Below are 20,594 nucleotides of genomic sequence, written 5' to 3'. Positions count from 1 at the left end.
GTGGATATAGGAGTGGGAATGAATCAGAAAGATTCATCTCCATGAGCTCAAATCTGGCCTCAGACAACTCATTTGCTGTTTAACCCTAGACAAGTCACTTTTTTTTCCTATTTGTCTCAGTTTTCTTATCTATAAAATGTGCTGGAGAAGGAATGGCAAAACCACTCCAGTATCTTTGAAAAAAAAAAAAAAGGGGGGGGTCATGATGAATCTATTAGGATTTTTAAAAAATGACTGAACAACAACAACAGCAACAACAAAAAGAGGACCAATGGAGTTTGAGTGACCCAAGCTGATTTGTGCTTTAGGAATATTAGTTTGGTGGCTATGTGAAACAGCATAGATTAGAAATCTGAAAAATTTAAGGTAGAGAAACCAATTAGGAAGCCATTGTAATAATCTAAATGAGGGGTGATATGAGTCTAAAATAGATTGGTGGCCATATGAATAGAAATACAGTATAGATGCCGGAGCTATTATGGAGACAGAATTTATTATATTCAATTTATTATGGAGATAAATTAATTATATTCAACTTAAACAAAAACTAAAAAAATATTGCTTTCTTCTATTACATTTTTCCTGAAAGATGTCATTTAAGGGGGTAAAGTTTAACCTTAAAATTACTTAATTTCTGACAATCATCAGGCATAGTGGGAAACAATGATCAAAATCCAAAAGCAGTCATAAAATTCCAACCCAAATCAATTCCCTAAATTACCAATGATTTTTTTTGATACTCTCCAATTCAAGATTGGCCCACATTTTGGAAATTTATATATATATATATATATACACACACACATACATATATGCATATGTGTGTGTATATATATATATATATATATATAACATACACATACACATACATATATATGTATTTCAAGACTAAAAAATGCTATCACATTTTTCAGTCTAGAATGTATTTCAGTCTAGAGTATATTTTGCATTCAACAACTACTAAAACTGGATAAAAGTATAAACCAACATATTATTCCTAGAGGCACAGAATAAGGAATATCATCACAGCTAAAGCCTTGTAACTTGCAAGCTAAAATCTAAGGATATGTTCCAAAATTTCAAAATGTCTTTTTTAAAAAAATTAATAAACCAAGGTAATTTCAGCAAAAATAAAAAATAATAAAATAAAAAGAATGAAAGATGTGAAATGCTTTTCATTAGCAATATTAAGCAACTTTATTTGGATTGATATGGACTTTAAACAACATATATTTTAATGTTAATAGCTATATTACTCAAATTATAATCAGCATATTTATTTCAATTCATTAAAATGGTTTCACTCTGTTGTTAAAGAGCAGAAAAGTTATATTAATTCCAACTTACTATTTTATTTATAATTTCAAAGAAATATGAACATTTAATATTACAACTATAATAAGTGATGACTAGTTCCAGTAGCAAAATCTTGGCAGGAAACAGATTTAGCAATTTAAGTGTTTTATAAGTTTTTGTAATTGAGGAAACTTTTCATAATCTGACATTTGTTAAAACCACTTATTAGAAATTATGCAGCACAGTAGCTGTGGAAATATGAGCTCACTTCACAATTATAAAGTCAGCCTATGTAGTCCTTTCCTATTGTATATAGTGGCATAAACCCCATAGCGGCCTATCAGCTAACTGGCAGGCAGGGGGCTGCTCTATTCAAAGTGAGAGATACAAGCTGCAGGGCAAAAACCTGGCAGCTCCCATCTGACCCCACAATCCCCTACTGGTGACAGCTCCAAGCTCCATAGCAAATTAGGCCTTCTCATATTACAATTGAAGAAGACAGATTCCATTAGCAGTATCTGAAATTGAGTGGAGAGCTGCACTGTTATCAGACTTGACTCATAAGCACTGCTATTAATCAGAGCTATGATAGCATTTATATATTTCAAGCTATCTGCTGCTGCTGTGATATTCTGCTACAAAGGGTTGATGGGACTTAGGAAAGTGAACAATAGAGCTTTCTGGGAAAAGCAGAGTAAATCAAGAAAGTCTATGACTTCCGAACATTCTGAAGGGATTGCGGTTTACATAAATTTTCTCCCAATTGGAGATTGAGCTCTTCCTCATCTTACACATGGGATTTAGTTGTCACTCAATGGTAACAGCTGTGAAAAGGTGAAGCGGCCCACCGCTCAGAATACTGCCTTCGCTTTTAAAGCAATTAACCCATGAACAGGAGGATACCTGGTGATATCAAAGGGATTAGGCTAGGCAGTGCATTATTAACATTTCCTTGAACTAATTCTAACTCTGACTAGCTGTCAGAATAGACTCCACAGTCTTAAAAAAAAAAAAAAAAAAAGAGTTTTTGCCCTGCTTTTTTCCTTCAACAATGAAACACTGCTACTTGAGCCTAATATGTCTGCTTTATAAAAAAATGCAAATGAATCAAGCTTTTAACGTACTTAAACAGTTTGATTCAATGCAATGTTATTACAAGTATGTAAAAAATATATGATCAATTAGCTAGGGATCACAGCAGATATTCTTCTAAAAGGAAATTAATGCTTCAGTACTTTCCATTCTTCAACTACTAAAACTTGGTAACTATTTGTTACTTATGCATAGATATTTCTGAAATGAGGAAAACCTCCACATTATTCTCTTTAGCAATAATCTAAAATAATATTTGAAATGGAAAATCGTAATATTCCTTAATCAGGAGATTCTACATTCTTTAAGGTATGGAATTTACATTTTCTATTCATTATTGAATGGAATCATGGTCAAAGCTATAATAATAATAGTTTGGATTAATTTGCAAAAGTTTCATCAAATTATCTTTTGACAGCAACGAAAAGTTTAAAATAATTTCTCTGATTTCCATAAATAATAATATGGACAAAGAGCAATTTACTGGAACCAAACAATCTTAAATTGCATATATTATTAGTTGCAGTACCATTATAGTACACAGGTATGACATACCTTACATTAAGCTTAATGATCACACACTTGTTTGAATTACTATGCAGTAAAGTGCATATTATTGTCTTACTACTTATTATCTTTTCAGTTTTATCATTCAAAACTATTTGCTCTCATATAATGTTTTGCAACCATCTCCAATGTTCTTTAAAACTACCTTAGATTTTTCTATTGTAAAGAGAACTTCATTTTCAGTTTTATAGTATGTGTTCAATAAATGTGTTAAAGAAATTCTCTTTAATATAACATTTTAAATAACTAAACTTTGCTTTAATTTTTTCAAAAGAAATGCTATCTCTATCCATCCTAATGCCCAGTGACAATGCACTTCTAACAATATATTTCTAATGTATTTACTTACAAAACACAAAACAAGCAAAAAGTTCTAAGAAAAATCTGGTAGATTCCAGAACGAAAAGCAAATTAAGCCCAATATAAAGAATAATGCTTTTACATATTCACTGATAGTCTCATGCCTCACTCTTATATCAGAATACTGTAGTAATACACATAAAACTTAATAATATAGAGGTTTAACTGACAGTGATTGTAAGATTGTGAGTGTAAGTAAACACCCAACTATTTTCACTAAAAAAGAAAGGTAATCATTGTTATATGTGGAAACTCATAAATCTTTCCTCATTCATGGTTACCCAAACTTTTTATTTGATTTCTCTATTCCATAACCTCTTGGAAAATAATTTTATAAGTCAAATAACCAATAATAGTCTTTCATCAAGTCTACATTAGTTTGCATTATTACAAGAACTTTTTTCCTTTAAATTAGTAGGCTTTGTGAATTTCAAAACATACACTTCAAGAATCATTCTACCAAATTTCAGTACACAATGGCTACTTTAATTCACATGTTATATAGTACTATATTGAAAAAGGCATTACCTTGAATGAGTATGTGATTTTATGCTAATGAAGTCTATTATCCTATTTCTGAGATTTATTATCTGTGTGACCTTAAGTAAATTACCTCCTCTCCCTGGGCCTTAGTTTCCCTTTGTTTTTTTTGTTTTTTTTTTTGTAAAATGAGAGTACTAGACAATTTCTATGATCCTTTCTAATTCTTGACTTGTGATTTTATGAATATACATAATATTCCCAAATATATTCTATAGATGAGTAACACATTGACAATTACAAAAAATGTACATAATTGAACAATATGATAATGTTTACTTCATGAGAATATCTTCTAAAACAGTAATATACGAAGCTATTTTCCTGATGCACATGCAACCTAAGAGCCTAGCTAATTTTAAGTTGTGTTGCTAACAATCATTTCTAAGAATTGAATAAAATAATTGTTAATAATATTACATGAGTTTGTAAAAAGATGCAAAAAAAGCAAAAAATTACATAGTAATCAAAGACAGAGTAAATTATTCTTCAAAGTCTTGTTTACTGAAAATTGAAGGTCTTTGCACCAATACACTTAAATAGAAATTTGCTTTTAAAATATAATCTTTGTTTAAAATGGAACTAAAGGTCTTTATGTACACCCTAAGAGTTAAATATAGTGAATGACATGTGAACAATTACCTGGGAAAAACATAAACCTGTTAAAAGAATTAATTTACTGCACACCAGTTTGCATTAATCCTACATGTATGGTAAGATTCTCAAAAAATTAAGGTATACAAAAGTGAATTTGATATCAAAATGTAATGATGATTTGACATGTAAATGAAAAAAAGAAGTGAAATGTATCTCAAACAAATGCTTAACAGAAGTATAAATCTGTTTAAGAAATACATTTATTATACACTCAGGTTGAAAAAAACCCTTGACTATAATGCCGGTACAAAAACTATGCCCTGCTGTTGGGTTTATGTTCACAGAAGAAAGGTTTTAAAGGTTAAGTTCAGGTCACACGACAAATGAAATTGTAACAACCCAACTGACATTGTATAATGTCTTCTTCCACTCAATCAATAGGGTACTGTTAGTCCCATTACCATAGAGATGGCTTGCTCCCTACTGAAGGGTGTCTATTGTTTGACAAAACAGATTTGTCAACTGAACTATGTTGTTCCCAAAGGATATGTACTTTGTCAATTATTTGTATTTGAAATAATGAAACATTTTCATATTAAAATGTGTAAAACTATAGTATGAATAAATGTTTTAAAAGAATGTAGTAGAGATTTAATAAAGCTCTTCAAATCAGTTTTGATTTAAAATAGAAAACAATAACAAATGTAAATATACACCTAGCAATACCAAATAAAGATTATAATCTTTCAAAAAAATACATCATGGATAATATGCTATGATATGTAAAGGCCTTTACTGTCAAGGACAAAATGCAGATAATTTTATTTTTTTAAGTGTTATTTTAAAAGAAAACTATATTCTATCTTGGATATTTTAATATGTTGCTTTTTATATATGGTATTCCATTGTTAGAATCTCATATTGAATGGCATAAGTAATTTATATATTAATAAATTATATGCAATATTGGTATGGACAATATTTGTTAATATTTGTATGACTTTCTAAAACATCAATGAACTGTCAAAAGAAATATAAACAAATTTTAAATATATTTTCTTTATAAAATATGATTTTTAAATGTATACACATAAAAATATGCATTTCCAAATTCTAAACTAGAGGAGATTATGTCAGGTTTTTTAAAATCCGGAAAACTCAGCTTCCCTCTCAATGAAAAGACTGACAGATTCTTAATTATAGCAGTCCCAGTAGGAAAAGCTATAATAAAGATTATTCTGAACAACTTAGAGAAAAGTAAAAAAGGATTCTTAACAGTTATCAATCCAAACAGAATTATTTTTTAATCTCACCTTTAAGATTAGAAATAACTTTTAATATATGTAAGTAAAAGATATAAGAGTATCATATAAAACATAGGTAATTTGCTATGATAGAGGAAAAAACTATGACTATATAGGAGTAACATAAAAAATAAAATAAAAAAGATGCAAATTCATAGAATTAAAGAATTTGAGAGTTTGTAGGGAACTCTGTAGTCTCCTAATCCAAGCCACATATGAAAGGAATTCCTAAAATCATACCTGACAAATAATCACCTAGTTTCTGATTTTAGAGTTAACGGGACTGTTTTTTTTAAAAAGGAGACAACAAAATCTTGCTAAAAACTTTACCACAAAATAAAATTATGAATTTAACAAAAATGACAATGTAAAAAAAAAATCAGTTTGATAAGTATACACTTGGTATTTTGAGAATATTTCTCTACTCAAAGACAAAAATATCATTTAAAAAACTATTTAACACGAAATATACCAATGTTTTTAGGAAGAAGAAATTTTTTATTTTGTTCTTTTTCAAGAAGAATTTTTAATTTATATTTTTTACTATAATCCTCTGAAATTCAGATCACAGTAAGATTATGAGTATAGAGTCCATCATTATCAAATAGAAGAAAAAATAATAATAAACCAATAACTACCTCATTAAAAAAAAAAAAAAATGAGGCAGCCTTTACCACATAAGGGCAAAATTAGTAAGGTTTTGATTTTGATTTTGATTTACTTTTCTAACAGTAAAAAAATGCCTGTAACTTATACTGAGTATAATTTTTTTTAGTCTTTGAAAACAAATAAATGGGACAATATAACATCCAAATACAACCTAACGGGAAATCATTTCTGGTAATAGAAAAGCGTCTGTCTACTAAGAACAATGTAAGTAATGAAATTATGTTTACCATTTATCAAAAGGTGCAATTCATATTGTCAACAGGACCATCTGCATTTTCAGAAATGACAAACATCATTAGTTCTGCCTAAAAAGAGATATGTGATAATGAGACAGAATAACACTATCACTTCTTTGTAGGCAACAAACCCAAAAGGGCAGCTGTTTGAAAGAGAATTATCTGACATTAATATGAAATTATTTTTAAAAAATTGTTAGAAAAACCATTTGGGAAAAAATATTTTGAGTTTTTATAACTCAGATCTCATTTTAAGAATGCTACCTTTAAGCACCTTTCCAGTTACTCAAAATTAATTCTTTTGACTTATCAATTACTTTACCTGAAAACTGTGAAAAAAAGTAATGATGCTGCAGCTGCTCCAAATAAGCCACAGAGAAGATTTACTCGGTAGGCAATGGAACCAAAAGGGAATACACCAATTGCAAGTTTGGCCAAGAGAGTGAACAAAGGATAACCAGGAGGATGAGCAACCTATGGACAAAATAGCAAGAGTCACAAAGTTTTAGTTTTCATTGAGTCAAAACAATTTGAGTGACATTAACTTAAAAACAACTCCTTTCTCAACTAAAATATCAAGATTAGAATCCTATATCTTTGAACAGTTTCCCTGAAACAATCTTCTCATGCCAATATAAACAAGTATTTTCTTTAATTGGTTAGCAAAGTATATAATCAAAGCCCTTTACTTAGAAAGGGGATAGATTTCATTGTCAGTTCTTAAACAGTTTGTTTATTAGGTTCATAGTAAATTAGGGTCATTCAAAGGGCTATTTAAAAAAGGAGATTTCCAAATATTTCATTACTTGGAAAGTTGAAAGACCACACTCATATTGGATTACCACCATGCTGACAGTCCTAAGGTCTTGCCTAAAGGGATCATGCACCATAATAAAGTTTATTAAATAATAAAACTTATTAAAACTGTTAACCCGATTTATTTTATTCTCCACAGCTTATACAAAATTTGGGTTGATAATAAGACAGCTACTATATATACAGTAAAGCCTTTGCTTTATAATTTAGTATAATTGGATTGCAAATTTAAAGTAAATTGTCACATACTGTACTTATAAGTTAGTAAAAAATGTGGTTTGAAAATAAATTAATCTACTTTGCTCCATGCTTAATTAAACTTTCTTAATTCCTAAAACTGTTAATGAGAGCATTGATTAAACAATAAAACTAATACTTACTCCAAGCTCATATGCGGCTGTGATCAGCTCCCCTGTGAAAAAATAATGTAAAACCAATAATTACTATTAGGAAATGACACTCCTCCAAAGTTTTCAAAATCCAAATGCTTGCATTGGGGTTTTGCATTAATTTGACTGGATAAAACTGTAAATCTGTAGAGATTTAACGGCATGAAATTTTCTTAGAATATTTTCTCCCTCTGATCTTGTTGCACAAAATGTCTTTGGTACTTTTTAATTGGTCAGTGAAAGTACAGGTGAGTTTTATTAAATATGCTTAAGTTATTTGCATTTTATTATTTTTTTAAAACCTGAAAACATACAAATGCTTTGATCTAAGGAATGCTGAAAAGTAGCAAAACTGTTATCAAACAGTGCATTGGTCTTTAAGAATTCAGTATAGAACTGCCTACATTGGTTCTTTAAATATATATGACTGTACCAAGTAAAATATGCCTGCAATTATATATTAAATAGCATATATGATGTGGTTTAAATAATTTTATTATATGTAAAACATACATATTATATGTAAAACAATGCTTGCTTTATACGTTTCAATAACTTTTTGATATTTGGCTACCTTATCTTTACCAAACTAACACCACAATTCAAAGTCAAGTGGAATAAGATTCAAGTAAGTAATTCAGATATATAGGGTCTGGATAACTTTTGACTTGGAGACTACTTTAACATTTCATGGACCTGTGTTTTTGTAAATATATTGTAAATGTTTCCTTAATCTAAAGAACATAAATCCTCTGTAATACATGCTCTTTCATACTAATTATGGGCAAAAAGTTCATCACTTTGAAGCCAACTTGGTGATGATCCTCTCTGATCCGAGGTCATCTCTATGCCATGATGGAATAAGGCTTTTATAAAATGATTTATTTTATATTAACTATTATTGGCATAGTTCTACTTTCTAAATAAGAAACTATTTTTTAAAAACAGATAATACAACTCCAAGAATCTATTTACTTTAAATCGCAATTTCGATCATTTATTTTAAAATAAAAACCACTGGGAAATTTACATCAATGTCAATATTTTGTGCTTTAAGAGGACTAAAGATGCTTATCATATTTAGTTATTTCAAGATATGAAAAAACATGTAAAGTTGTCATCTTTGCTGCTAAGTAAATGCTAGAAAATTATGGTAAAACTATAATTAGATTTTTGTCTGTCATATGCTAGTTACTCTGAGGCAGCATGGCATACTGGCTTGAAAGCCAGCCTAGCAATTGGGAAAATCTAGGTTTGAGTCTTGTGACTAACACTTAAATAGCTAAGTGACCCTAGGCAGGTCACTTAACCTCTCACTGCCCCAGACAACTCTTTTAAGACTATAATTTGCAGAGTAGACACTGATTCACATTGAGAAGGAGAGATTACTCACTAAGAGTTGTCTATGCCAATGTCATAGATCCAATTCAAAAACTCAAAAATCAATTTGGAATTATTTAATATCCATCCATAACCTTTGAGGCGTTCTGCAGCTTAAGACAAAGTTGGCCTACATGGATCAATTGCTTATCCTTGAATTTTTCTCATCAAAATCCTTAAAATCAACTTAGAAAACTAAACATCAGATACTATTTGTAAACCACAAATACTTTCTTAATGTCTTTAAGGAAATAGACAGATCTAAAATTTTCTTAATGGACCAAGTAGATACAATTCAAAGTGCAGTGGAATATTAGGCAATTAACACAACTGTGGAGGTTATATTTCATGGTAAGGTCAAGATTATTTAATGCTTTGATACCATTTGATTCAATATTAAATAAGACCATCCTATTTGAAAGGAGCCATGCCAGGAAGTACTTTAAAAAAAAACGGCAGTGTTAATCTTCTGTTTATTTCTATAATTGTTAAATTGAGTGATTCTATATGTCATAATGGATATACATGTATACCTAAATCCTCAGAATTGTAGAAGGGATCCTATGGATCAAAATTTTAAAATTACCATACATGCCATAAATACTCACTATTAAAGTCAATAACATAAAAGTGAATGTGTTAAGACAGCATAGTAGCTCCTGACTTAAAAAAAAGACTTTTAAAATTTGTATTCCTCTTTTATTTCCCCTACCAAAAAGTTAATAGTGTCTTTTCCTACACTTGAGTGCTTCAAATATGTAAGAAATCTGGGATGTATGAAATTTTCATTGCCAGCTATTAAAGATCTTTAAAGTAAAACTTAAAAGTAGAGAAAAAGGATAAATTGCATCAGGTACAAAGCATAAAATACATACTTGACAAGAAGCTAAATATAGATACTTTTAGTATCAATATTAAATACTGGACCTGAAGAAGAGAAAATAATAATAAAATATGTTAAGTACCATAATGTGCTCTTCTTGAGAGAATCTACTTTTTCCCAACCTATGGAGTCTGGCTCAAATGAAGAAGTTGAATAAAATATCTACAGATACTTTTAATGCAAAATCTTAGTAGATTCACTTGCCGTTAATTAATGAAGTAATAAAAATTCATTAGTCCCCCAAAATATTAGTTTATACTGAAGCCCTTTCCCCCACACACAACAATTTGGTCAGAGGACTTCAAATACTTGTGCCATTCTAGTTCTGGAACTTTTAAAAAGTCAGCTTTCCATAACTGGAAGATGAGCAATATGATAATATATCTCCAATTGACACACAAAAGACAATTTGTAGGACACACTACGGAGAAAAATTCGTATTTTATGCTGGTTTTATGATATGAAGTTTATTTAAAAGAACATTTATTTGCAAATAAATACAAACATTCCACTTTTTTTTAAAGTACAATACTTCATTCTACCCAGGCCAAAAAAAAAAAAAAGTATATATATAATAGAAATAAGTTTTTTGATCATTACCAAATACAAAAATAAATGAAAGTAAGAACTTCAAATAAGAAAAACTTTAAAATGACATCTATCTGAAGGACAAAATATTTATATTGGAAAAATATTTATTTTAAAATACTTAGTAAGATCTAAGTACAATATGATTAATGATTTGACAATGTCTTTAAATTACAGCCTCATAAGGATGGAAAACTTAAAAGGTCTTCTGAAGATTTATGCTATCTTTGGGAAGAATTACACTTTCTTCACTAAAAATAATGTCATCTCATACCTCTGGGAAAGGAGTAACAGTGAAACTCAGGAAAAACTCCTCTTTTTGCAAAGACTGTGAGGTTGCAAAGTAGGCCAAAAAATTCATTTCTAAATAAAATAAACTATCTTTTGCAATTCTATTCTCTCTTCCTTAAATGTTATATTATTCCAGGCTTTCATGTAAAATGGCTTGAAGTATATTGTGACAAGTAATAATGTTAACAGTACCTTAAAATGAAACAATACTAATCCTGTTTATTCAATTTAGCCAAACTGACAGCATTACCCTAGCATAAGTTTGATGAATAAAGATGTTACATATGGACAAATTTAATCAAGTGCCCCATTAAAACTTTATTGGAGCTATTATACTATATGCTCATCTCTTCACTTAACTTACAAAAGCACTGTACCTCGATTTTCTCAATTCAGCTGAAGGGAGCTAAAGATGTGAGGGTTTTAAATGGTTCCCTGTAACTAGTAGGTAGCAGGAAAACACTGTCCCAAAGAACAATTGTGAAGTCAGTTTCCAGTTCTACTTGCAATGCTGACTGCTTGTATAACCTTCCAAAGCCTCAATTTCCTCATCTATAAAATGAGCACAATGGGCTGGATGGCCTCCGACTACCTTCCTGCTTTAAATCTAGGAAGTTCTAACTCTACAATTCATTTAACTGTGACCTTGGTCAAGTCATTTCTCTCGTTTCCTCATATATAAAATGGAGCAACTGACCTGGAGAATTAGGATTTTAAATAAAGTGGAAATGTTTGTTAGTTTTCATAACAAGTCTTCCTTAATTCCAAGAGGTGAAACTAAAATGACAAAATATTCTTAAGTTGGATGCTGAAAAAGACAGGCGTCTAGGTGGAGGGCCCAAAATACAGAGAGAAAAGGAAGGGGCTCGTCAAATGGCAGCCCAGGTCTAAGAACAAAGTAACTCGATCTTGGCCTATACAGTCAGTCAACAAGCATTCATTAAGCGCTTACTGTGTGCCTAGCGCGAAGTGGGGAGAGGGGGGAAGGAGGACCAACTACAGAGCGGAAGGACAAATGGTAGCTACAATATAAAAGTCCACACAGTCTTTAGTGAGGGGCAGGAATGATAAAGGGAGAAGAGAACTCCAAGCTTAGGCTCTATCCACTCTCTAAAAAGAGGCTAAGTATGAGGGGGTGGGGCCATGAGCACATGAAAGAGAGAACTAACCAATCCTCAGAGTAATAGCTCCGTCCGCTCCCTAGAAAGAGGTTGGTCATTAGGGGCGGGGCGCACGAAGAGGAGGGGGAAACGGGACGCCTTCCCCCAGCAACAGACAGCCCCAGAGTAGGGATTCCACGTGCGTCTCAGGGAAGAGACGGGCCACGAAGGTGTAGCCGCACAAACCAACTCGCGAGAAGAGGGAGAGAAGGAAGGGCTGAGGCTTGAGCAAAGGATAGGGAAAGATGGCCCGATTTTTACTTTACCCGAGTCTCCTCCCGGCAATGAAGGGGGCAGCGTGAGAATGAACACGACTGACACAGCAGTGAACACAGCGACGGCGGCTCCGTGGCCCCCCCTCCCGCTGTCGCCATGGAGACCCATGGGCTGGCTCGGCAAGGTAGAAGGCACGAACTGCGGCTAGGGGGAGGAGGAGGGGCACGAGTGGGTCCCAAAGCGCGCCCCTAACATTTGTTCACCCCTACGGAGCAGCGGCTGCAGAAGCTGCTTCCAGGTGCAGGCCGCCCCTTAAGGGGGCCACATCTTTCCCCCTCTCTACTGGGGGGGGGGGAGATAGTTCAATCCTTTCTACACGTCGCCTCCGCTTTCTCTGTAAAGGGCGGGCAGTAAGAGAATCCGGCGGGAAAGAGACCAAATTAACTCATGGAAGGAACTACTCTGGCGAGCATGAGAGCTGGGCCACTTGCACACCTTCTCTCTATCTTGTCACCCCTCTCCTGTGTCCTGCTTTGGTAAGTTCTTGAGAGGAAGCGTCTGCTGGAGACCGACGGAGGATCGCATCGCCCTCTGTGGTGTGGGGTGGTATTACATCCAGAACTCCCACTCCTCTCCAAAGTTGTCAGGGCGCAACCAAGGGAAGCTTCGAAGAGGGTTATCATTTGAGTTCAGAATTCAGAGCTTAAAAGAGAGCATTAAGATACCAAGTTGCTCTTTTTACAAAGGAAGGAACTGAGATGGGAAGTGAAGGTCAAACGATCCAGTTCAATTTAAGAGACACTTGTAAAGAGCCTCCTATATGTAAAAACAACATACACACAACTCTATACTCTAAATTGTGAATATAAAGGCAAAACCAGTCTCTGCCCTCAATTAGTGTGTTGCTAATAATAATAATAAATAGCTAACATTTCTAAAGACCATGTGCTGAGTCTTCACAATAACTCTGGTAGGTTGTTTTACAAATGGGGACATTTTACATAGGAGGACCCTGAAGCACACGAGTTCAGTGGCTTGTACATTCAGCTAGTAAGTGTGAATTTGAATTTAGGGCTTCCTGAGTCCCGGACCAAAATTCCAAACACTGGCAATTACCTGTTAGCCCAGGTTAATTATCAGCCGAAGAGTAAATTATTGAATTTCCTTTATTTTCCCATGGATAACTCAGACTATAGGGTTTTTTAAATTAGATTTTTAAGTAGATATAAGGAAAAACCATTTGTCAATTTTGAATTTACTTGTGCACCATGAAAAATTAGTCAAAGAAATGAGTGCCATTATTTTGCAAATAGAGATATGATAGAAATTTCTCTTATATTTCCTCCCATGCTTAAAGTATAAAAGTAACAAAAAAGGGCAGCTAGGTGGCGCAGTGGATAGAGTACTAACCCTGAAGTCAGGAGGATCTGAGTTCAAATCTAGTCTCAGATATTTAACCTTCCTAGCTGTGTAACTCTGGGCAAGTCACTTAACCCCAATTGCTTCAAGGGAAAACATATATACAAAAGTAACAAAATATAGAACCAACTTAATAAACTATAATTTTGGAATTTTCAAATCTATTCATAATTAGAGTTAAAACTCAACTTTTTTTTTAAAAAAAATAACTTTTTATTGATAGAACCCATGCCAGGGTAATTTTTTACAACATTATCTCTTGCATTCACTTCTGTTCCGATTTTCCCCCTCCCTCCCTCTACTCCCTCCCCCAGATGGCAAGCAATCCTTTACATGTTGAATAGGTTACAGTATATCCTGGATACAATATATGTGTGCAGAACCGAACAGTTTTCTTGTTGCACAGGGAGAATTGAATTCAGAAGGTATAAATAATCCTGGAAGAAAAACAAAAATGCAAGCAGTTTATATTCATCTCCCAGTGTTCTTTCTTTGGGTGTAGCTGCTTCTGTCCATCTTTGATCAATTGAAACTGAATTAGCTCTCTTTATCGAAGAGATCCACATCCATCAGAATACATCCTCAAACAGTATAATTATTGAGGTATATAATAATCTCCTGGTTCTGCTCATTTCACTCAGCATCAGTTCATGTAAGTCTGGCCAGTCCCCTCTGTATTCATCCTGCTGGTCATTCCTTACAGAACAATAATATTCTATAACGTTCATATACCACAATTTACTCAACCATCCTCCAATTGATGGGCATCCATTCATTTTCCAGCTTCTAGCCACTACAAACAGGGCTGCCACAAACATTTTGGCACATACAGGTCCCTTTCCCTTCTTTAGTATCTCTTTGGGGTATAAGCCCAGTAGAAACACTGCTGGATCAAAGGGTATGCACAAAAACTCAACTTTTTAAACAAAAATAATTTACATTATATTACATCAAACATTAAGAGTACATGTGACATAGTGGATCTTGTTTGTCCCAGTCATACATATCTGATTTGAGTCTGACCTCTAGGATACCACTTAGTCTCTTCATGCCCCATGTACTTCTCTTAATATAAATTGTAGAGCAACTGCCAAGTCCCCAGAGCTCTCTACACTTAGAAAATCATAGTTTTAGTTTTTAAAAAATATATATATGTTCATAATGATGTAGACACCAGATGATGGCTGGTACCAAAAGTTGGTATTTGGTTATGTGAAGAATTCACAATGTCCATTCTCTTTGGCAAAAAGTAGACTTATTTAAGTGAATTACAGATAAAATGAAGGAATATAGTAGATACCAGGAATGGTAAATATGAAATAGAATGGGAGAGCATATATGAAAGACAAGTTTCTCAGTGGAATTCACAATTAGTAGCATTCCATGAAGTTGGGGCATACTCTTAGCTAGCAGGCTAAACCCTGAAAGGGACTTAGCACCCTAAAAGAGTTAGCTATTTAAAAAAAAAAGGAATTGTATCCTGCTTTCTAGGGCCCTCAAATTGGAGTGACAAAATGTACCATGCTTTCTAGAGCCCCCATACTGGAATGATTAAGATAGACCTTCCTAGTGGAGAAGTGATGAGACAGGATTCCTGAGGATGGTGGAAATATGGAGTCCATTTATTACCCTTATACCCTTATGTAATAAAAACAACACTGGGCATGTGCTAAGTATATACTCCACATGGGACCACATAAACAACTTGCTATTGTATGTAGTTTGTCACCTAGTATCACTCTGCTTCAATCACAACACAAGTTGTCACCACCCCCTGACTTCTCAGGAAGGCTGAGAGCCTTTAAGGGAGATGGGGAGCTGAACCAAACATTGTTAGCAGGTTCCCTCTGGGCTGAAAGGTCTTATACCTTACCCAGAGTTTCCCCACTGTCTGTGACTCTCTACAAGGAATTACCTATCCTATTAGCCTGAAAATTGTCTCCTTTCCAGGGAAAGAATTCTTTGATAGAAGAGTAGTAAAGTTTAACTAAAAACATTTTTTAAAATTAGCTTTAAGAAGGAGAAGTGGGGTAAGGAGAGACACCACAAGGTGTGATAGAGTTAGGAGAGACCATGTGACATGAGAGAGGGGTAAGGGGAAAGACCCCAAGAAGCAGAGTGCTGTGGCAGAGTGATCCAAGGATGGGCAGCAGTCATGGGATGGCCCATAAGTAAGAGTTTATAGGGAAAATTTAACCTCAGGGACATGACTGGGATTTCTGACAAGTAAAATGAGGCTGCCCAAGATTCCTAAGAGGATGCACCTCATCAATTGTACCTACCAAATGCAGCAGATCCTACAGAGGATGGATGACCTCATCAATTGTATCTACAAATGCAGCATATTATATATGCTGAGGGAGATACAGAATTTAGATGTGATAATGTCAAGGGACTAACCAAGGGAGACTGTAATCTAAACTGGGAATACGTATTTTAATTTTAAACAACTTGAAGTACTTTACAAATCTAGCAATTGTTAGGTAGAGTTCCTCTTGGGTTGAATGGATTAACTGAGCAGATCCCATTGCCCCCCATTAAGAAAACTAAGGACATTTTCAACTTCAGTCTTAAAACAGTACTTTCTCTCTAGTCTTATTATTTACTATGGGAGCGGTATTTCCTTGAACCTGGCAAGGGAGGATTAACGGTATCTAAGGCTACCTTCAAAGGAAAGAGATACTGACACTTTCCCCCATCTGGCTTGCTTTAGATTCAGGTTCATTATTGCAATTAGCCATTCTTTACTTTAAAATCTTATAAACTATTAATTAAATATCCCTTTGGTTTAGCTTGAAACCCCTATGTTTTACAAGATTACCTTCCAGTTTTGTGTCTCTCCTTTTGGGTACCTCACCATTTAGCAGCATTTATTTCCAGGCACTTGCAAACCACTAATACATTAAGCAAACCCATTAGTTTAAAGAAACAAGTTTCTTTGAAAATGATGTAAAATAGAAAGCAAATAGACTCTTAAAGAAAACAAAGATGAGTTGCAAGGGGAAAAAAAGTTTCATGTCATCTCTTTTTGCCTTCAACAGGGATGGAGGCTCAGCTTCAGTTTCACTTGGCTTCCCTATAACTTAAACTATATATAGTTTTTGTCTTAAAATTTCACATTTTCTTCCTCTGAACTTATGGTTATGTAGCAGGTGCAGAAGTAGTGAAAATTTCTAACTCTAACATTTTCTGATGTCATCATCTCCCACAAAGATTCTCTTCCTCTTCATCTTCTTAAGAATAGGAGGGGATAAGTCCTTTCAGAGTTCAGTAGATAAATAGGACAATAGTCTCCAATGGACTGTTATATTTCTCTTTAGAGTCAGAAATTTTGTATCCCTTTGCAAAATCAGACAAATCACCTCATGTCCAGAATTATACATCAAAATAAAATTAGCACTTAAGAAACTAGGAGTAATTAGCCCAGTATCCCAGATTATCATTTCAGAGTACCATTCATAGCAAATAAGCATCAATAGTACATGTACTAGATATAAGACATTGAAAAACATTACTGGAAAGATTGCTCGGGACATATTATATGCACCTGTTACAGCAATAACTTATAGTCATGGAATAGAATCACATAGAGGTCTACAAAACATCAATATATGCAGAATGAGTAATATATTCAAATAAACCCTGAAGTTATGCATAGCTAATACTTAAAATGTCTATAGGTCATACTATCAGAAACAAATAATAAAACAGAAGAGTACTCAAAACATAAAGTAATTAAAACAACAATCAATGAACCTATGAAATTATCTGAGCAGAAATTACATAGTTACATTAATGTTATAAGCTGGGTACATCTGTATCTACTTTTCCAAATTCCTTTAAAACATCAAAAGTTAGTCTTAACTTTAGTAAAAATAGACTTAGTCTTCCATTGACTTGCTGACCATGTTTAAAAATACTTGTCATCAGAATAATAGTCTCCAATTCCTAAATCTGAACTTTAAGTCTTTCTGGACCCTTTTCAGCAAGTCAGTCATTTATTAAGGCATTTATTTATTACATACCTGCTATGTGCCAGGCATTTTGCTAACTGCTAGAGAGCAAAAAAGGAAAAAACAGTTCCTGTTCTCAAGGAGCTTACAAGCTAATGGAGGAGACAGTATGAAAACAACTATGTACAAAACAGTATATGCAGAGGATTGGTTGGAGATAATCAGTATAGTATAGACACTAGCATTAAGGGGGATAAAGAAAAGTTTCTCATGGAATTTTAGCTGGAACTTGAGGGAGGCAGAGATGAAAAGTAAGGTATTTCAGGCATAGGAAATAGCCAGTGGAAATGCTGGAATCTGGAAAAGGAGGGTCTTGTGAGAGAAACAGCAAAGAAGTTAAGGTTACTGGATCACAGAGTATATGGCGGAGTATAATATATGTAATAAGACTGGAGGTAGGAGGGGACCAAGTTTTGAAAGCCTGTGAATGCCAACAAGGATTTTATATTTGATTCTGGAGGTTATGGAGAGATGCTAGAGTTTATTGAATAGGGATGGGGGGAAGGTGATAAGGTCATATCTATGCCTTAGGAAAATTAATTTGATAGCTGAGGAAGGTGGATTGAAAGGAGAGAGACTTAAGGTAGGAAGGCCAACTAGCAAGTTAGTGCAATAATCCAGATATAAGGAAATGAGGGCCTATATGAGATGTTATGAAAGCAAAATTGATAGGATTTGCCTGCCTATGATTAGACATAGAGTGAGAAAGGATGAATATAACATGATACCTAGGTTGTAGGCCCAGATGACTGGTCGGATATTGATACCACCTCATTAATAATGGGAAATTTCAGAAAAGGAAAAAGATTTGGAGGGATAATGAGTTCCATTTTGAATAAATTATAGGACGTCCTATAATATTGGAGATAATATTGAAATCATAGTGAGATGGTGCTGCCCTTAGGAAGGATGTAGCAATAACCCTAAGACCATCTGGCCTTGGTAATGATGTAGTTGGAAATGGTGTATTTCTTCCCACAGTTATCCTGCCCCAGTTTATATGACCAGGATATTAAGTCCACAAATATCCCTGACTGTCAGATAATAACCTATTGGGTTTCTGAGACTAATAAGCAACAATAATGAGGTGCTTAAAGTTGATGCAAGTTGATAGGTGGCCACCACTAGTGACTTTTTTTAGGCCTAAAAACACACCCTGGAAAGGTTTCCCCCCACTTCTAACTCCACTGCCCCTCCATGAGCTCTATCCAGAGAGTACTGTACGTGTATAAAGGGTACTGTATATGTGAGAAAGTCAGAACCAGACCACTCCTCAATTTCATCTCTAAGCCATAAAATTAGCATATCAGTGATATGGAGCACTTGTTTTCTCTAACTTTTCCCTCTAAATTTATCCTTCTGCTCCTGGTTCTTTGCGGTGATCTTCTTCCCAAATACAGCCAGGTGATAAAAGTTCAGATCTTTTATTATCTCCAATATAGCCCAGTTAGCTTAGAGGCCTATCTCTCTGCTTGGTTCCAAGAGCTCTTGCCGCTTTGTCCTTTGCTTCAGCCTCTGCTTTCTTCAGCCTCCAGAGCCAGCACCACTCTTCATGTCATTCCGGTGAAATCTCTCAAAGTGCTCTCTGTCTGCACCAGAGTGCTCCTCTCCAGTCCAGCTGAACTCTCTTCTGCGACCAGCCAGCCAAGTGGAAAATATATTCTCTCTTGCCTTGCCTCGGAGAGAGGGCTTCTGGCGTAATTCCGCTGAAATCTCGACTTGTAGCTTCTTCACTCTGAAAAACTTCTTTGACTGGCCCATTGAAGCTCTATTTATGCTCCTTCAAGAGAGGGATTGTGGGTTTTCTCCCATAGTGCTCTCTGGCCCAAAGAGCTTCAAGGGAGGTGTGAACTCCCTTGAAGTTACAAAGTTTACTTTGTGAAACTGCCATACTTGTGAACTCCAATGAGTAAAGGTGTGAACACAAGCCTTGTATTAATTAGTTCTACTTAGTACCTTGTTTCAGGTTCTGCCCAAAACATCTTCTTGTAAGATTAGATCAACTCTAATTAGTTAGCAGTTTGTAAGGATTCCAACAGTTCTTTGCTACCTTCTTTTGGAATTTAGCTTACTTTAATTGGTGTTAAAGTTATAATAAACTTTGCCCCTTGACTTGGAGATAGATCCAAGCCTACAAATTCTTTTGCATACCTCATGATACTGGTCTAGAATCCCCAATATCTTGGGGGTCCATTTGACCCCCCAACAAAAGTGATGAAATCACTAAATGAAATATTATAGAGGAAATAGAAAAGAGTCTAGAACAGAGCCCTGGGATCACCACATTTAACCTGGATGAAGATCCTTCAAAGGAGCTCATGAAGGAGTGATCAGAGAACTAGACTGAAGTTCTAGGCAGAAAAGATGCAGGTTCCAGATTCAGACTTCTTTTATTTGAACTAACTGTGTGATTCTGGTATTTTTTTATTTAATATTTTTATTTTTCCCAGTGCATTTAAAACAATTTTTTACATTTGTTTTTAAAACTTTGGCATTCCAGATTCTCTCCTTTATCACCCCATTAAGAAAACTGAGAATAGCAAAGTCATTCATAGCTGATCATCCCACATTGCTATTATTTTATACAAAGCATATTTCACTTTGCTTAAGTTCATGGAGAATTTTCCAGGTTTTTCTGAGCACATCCTGTTCATCATTTCTGTTAACAATACTGTGCCTAAGTGTAAAGAGGAAGGTCAGTTCTCCAAAAGCCCCCACAGCTTTGAATCATAATACACTTGAAGGAATTGCAGATCAGTTTTATTGACACAGATGTTG

At 34.1% G+C, this 20,594-nt stretch overlaps 1 protein-coding gene across 1 annotated transcript in view; it reads right to left on the bottom strand.

The window, feature by feature from the left end:
* Positions 1-14,015, bottom strand: part of TMEM260 (transmembrane protein 260) — a 101,576-nt gene extending 87,561 nt beyond the window's left edge. The window contains exons 1-3 of the mRNA XM_051977723.1: positions 12,435-14,015; positions 7,858-7,889; positions 6,984-7,135 (exon numbers count right to left, since the gene is read on the bottom strand). Of these exons, the coding sequence (XP_051833683.1) occupies positions 6,984-7,135; positions 7,858-7,889; positions 12,435-12,552 (302 nt within the window). The 5' untranslated portion in view covers positions 12,553-14,015. The remainder of the gene's footprint in view (positions 1-6,983; positions 7,136-7,857; positions 7,890-12,434) is intronic.
* Positions 14,016-20,594: the final 6,579 nt, after the last annotated feature.

The sequence above is a fragment of the Antechinus flavipes genome, chromosome 2 (assembly GCF_016432865.1).
Source record: "Antechinus flavipes isolate AdamAnt ecotype Samford, QLD, Australia chromosome 2, AdamAnt_v2, whole genome shotgun sequence".
Lineage (NCBI taxonomy): Eukaryota > Metazoa > Chordata > Mammalia > Dasyuromorphia > Dasyuridae > Antechinus > Antechinus flavipes.
The sequence above is the reverse complement of the archived record's forward strand: the minus strand, read 5'-3'. Positions and strand labels throughout refer to the sequence as shown.